The sequence below is a fragment of the Pinus tabuliformis genome, chromosome 9, assembly GCF_031772625.1.
Source record: "Pinus tabuliformis cultivar Carrire ecotype Pingquan chromosome 9, CPIR1, whole genome shotgun sequence".
Classification (NCBI taxonomy): Eukaryota; Viridiplantae; Streptophyta; class Pinopsida; order Pinales; family Pinaceae; genus Pinus; species Pinus tabuliformis.
In genome coordinates, this window is record NC_142307.1 from 571,204,032 (window position 1) to 571,206,274 (window position 2,243).

Consider the following 2,243-nt stretch of genomic DNA (forward strand, 5'->3'; position numbering starts at 1 on the left):
ACACTAATACAGTACACCTAGTGGAAACCATTCTACACGAGGGAGATTCAGGCAACCAGATTAGAGGGTGTATTTACCTTATCTCAACAGTGATAATGTTATCCACTACCATGATATTGCAGGTCTCCCTACCACCTTGCATATTAAATTGATACCCAATTATAACCCTTTTCTGTATTTAGAAGTTTCAGAGCTCCCCACCCAATCAAATGTATGATTATAATTTCATGTGCAGGTTGAGACATTGAAGAAGTTTCCAGCCACACTATCCCTTACATCAATTACTGCCATTCTAGGTTCCATCCAAACTGCTCTCCTAATAGCCATTCTTGACAAAGGCATCATTCCAACATCATGGATACTGGATAGGGCTGGGATTTTGACTATGGTCGCTGCAGTAAGTCTACATACATGAATGATGTTCTTCCTCAATTTTCCCAGCCATGAATAACTTAAATTTTTGTTAGGTGGTTAAGCTCATTTGTGGAAGATTAATTCAATTTGGCAAGGAATCATATTCAATGCAATGGCATTTCCATTACAGTTATGGTGTTTGCAGAAACGAGGGCCAGTGTTCGTTACAGTATTCAACCCAGTATCTACCGTGTGCTCAGCAATTTTATCATCTATAGTTCTGGGAGACACGTTGTGTCTGGGAAGGTAGGTGGTTTGTTATATTCTCAAATATTCAATTTGTGTTAGAGTGGTTCAGGTAAACTTAAACTTGATTAGATAAAGTTATTAGTTGTTTTTGGGCTAATGAGAACCTATGGTTTTGTCCATGGTATTCATATGGAATATAGTATATTCTTAAGTCTTCAATTTCTGTTAGAGTGGTTCAAGTAAATTTGATTAGGTAAAGTTATCAGCTGTTTTGGGGTTCATGAGAACCCATAATTTTGTCTATGGTATTCATGTGGAATATAGCCTGTTTAAAAACAGAAAGACTCCATAAGTGAAAGAAATTAACATGGAGGCTTTTGGCTTTTAAATAGGTTATATTCCACAAGAATATCATGGGTCAAACCATAGGTTGGAGCCAGAAAACTACTTATAACTCGACTAAATCAATTTTACCAGAACTACCCTAACAATTTACATTAAATTTATTATTTCTTCCCTCATTCTGCCTACAAATTTACAAAATTAATTAACTGAAATGCTTGATTTTCCTGCACTGGAACAGTTTGATGGGCGTGATTCTTATATTCATTGGTCTCTACCTTTTTCTGTGGGGCAAAAGCCAAGACGATGCTACCCAGATCAAAATATCTTCTGACGAAGAAGCAAATATAGCCATAGCAGTAGAAGGAGAAGAAAATCAGCACCCACCTCCTGCTTCTGAAGTAGTGGATGTGAAAACACCTTTACTACACTAACATTCTTGACATTTTGTTGAAAAATTGCAATGTTTATAATAAACACTTAGTCATTAACACAATAGAATCGCTGAGAATTCCAACACTATAACACTATTGTGTATTATTCTCAGCTTCAATGCTAACGACATTCACAGGTAATGTGGTTACCTGACAAATTAGACAAAAAATTATTGCACAGTTTGAAAAAAAACAATACATATAAACTGTGAAAATGTACATTCTGAAATATTCTTGAATCCTTACATTATCATTTGTATGATGTATAGTCAGTGAATGCTCACAACTCACCAGCTGCTGGTAAGTGGGAATTTGTAAAGCATTAACTACATTTTGAAATCTTTTTAATATTATCATTTGAATCATTTCTGATGAATGCTGCTCACCACTTTATCAGGGGTCTACATGGATTAATTTCGATAAAGAGTTGGTTGCACCATTTTGAATGGCGCCAGTATGATCCTTTGCTGAACTTAGAAAGATTGGCGTGCTAGAGATTTACCAGATTCCCAAAGGAATTTGGGAGAATTTTCAAACTTCCACAGTCTGTTAGATTGATGTGTTGAAGATTTGTTAGATTACCAAAAGAATTTGGAAGCATTTCCAAACTGTTTCACTTGGACAGATGGAAGTATTCGAGCTTTTTTAGATTCCCAAATAAAATTGGAAGAAGCTGCAATTTCGGGCACCCTATGAGGGTTAGATATCTCAAGGAGCTCAGATAACAAAATTCTTCTGGTAGCATTGTTAGATCTGCGTATGTCAACAATCGCGGACAATTTAGTACAATCTTTTCTAGGTGCTTCAGCAACCTTAATGACTTTGGAAACTCGGAAAGTGGAGCTTCAATATTTAATTCTGCAA

The 2,243-nt window shown here is 35.9% G+C and overlaps 1 protein-coding gene across 1 annotated transcript; it reads left to right on the plus strand.

The window, feature by feature from the left end:
* Positions 1-513: 513 nt before the first annotated feature.
* Positions 514-1,755, plus strand: LOC149149822 (auxin-induced protein 5NG4-like). Its single transcript, XM_089445120.1, has 2 exons — positions 514-660; positions 1,187-1,755. The coding sequence occupies exons 1-2, from the start codon at positions 527-529 to the stop codon at positions 1,377-1,379; spliced, it is 327 nt and encodes a 108-aa protein (XP_089301246.1). The 5' UTR covers positions 514-526; the 3' UTR covers positions 1,380-1,755.
* The last annotated feature ends 488 nt before the right edge of the window (positions 1,756-2,243 follow it).

Coding starts and splice junctions, on each gene's coding strand:
- LOC149149822 (XM_089445120.1), top strand. CDS start 527: ATGGCATTTCCATTACAGTTATGGTGTTTGCAGAAACGAGGGCCAGTG. Junction 661..1,186: donor GACACGTTGTGTCTGGGAAG/GTAGGTGGTTTG, acceptor GCACTGGAACAG/TTTGATGGGCGTGATTCTTA.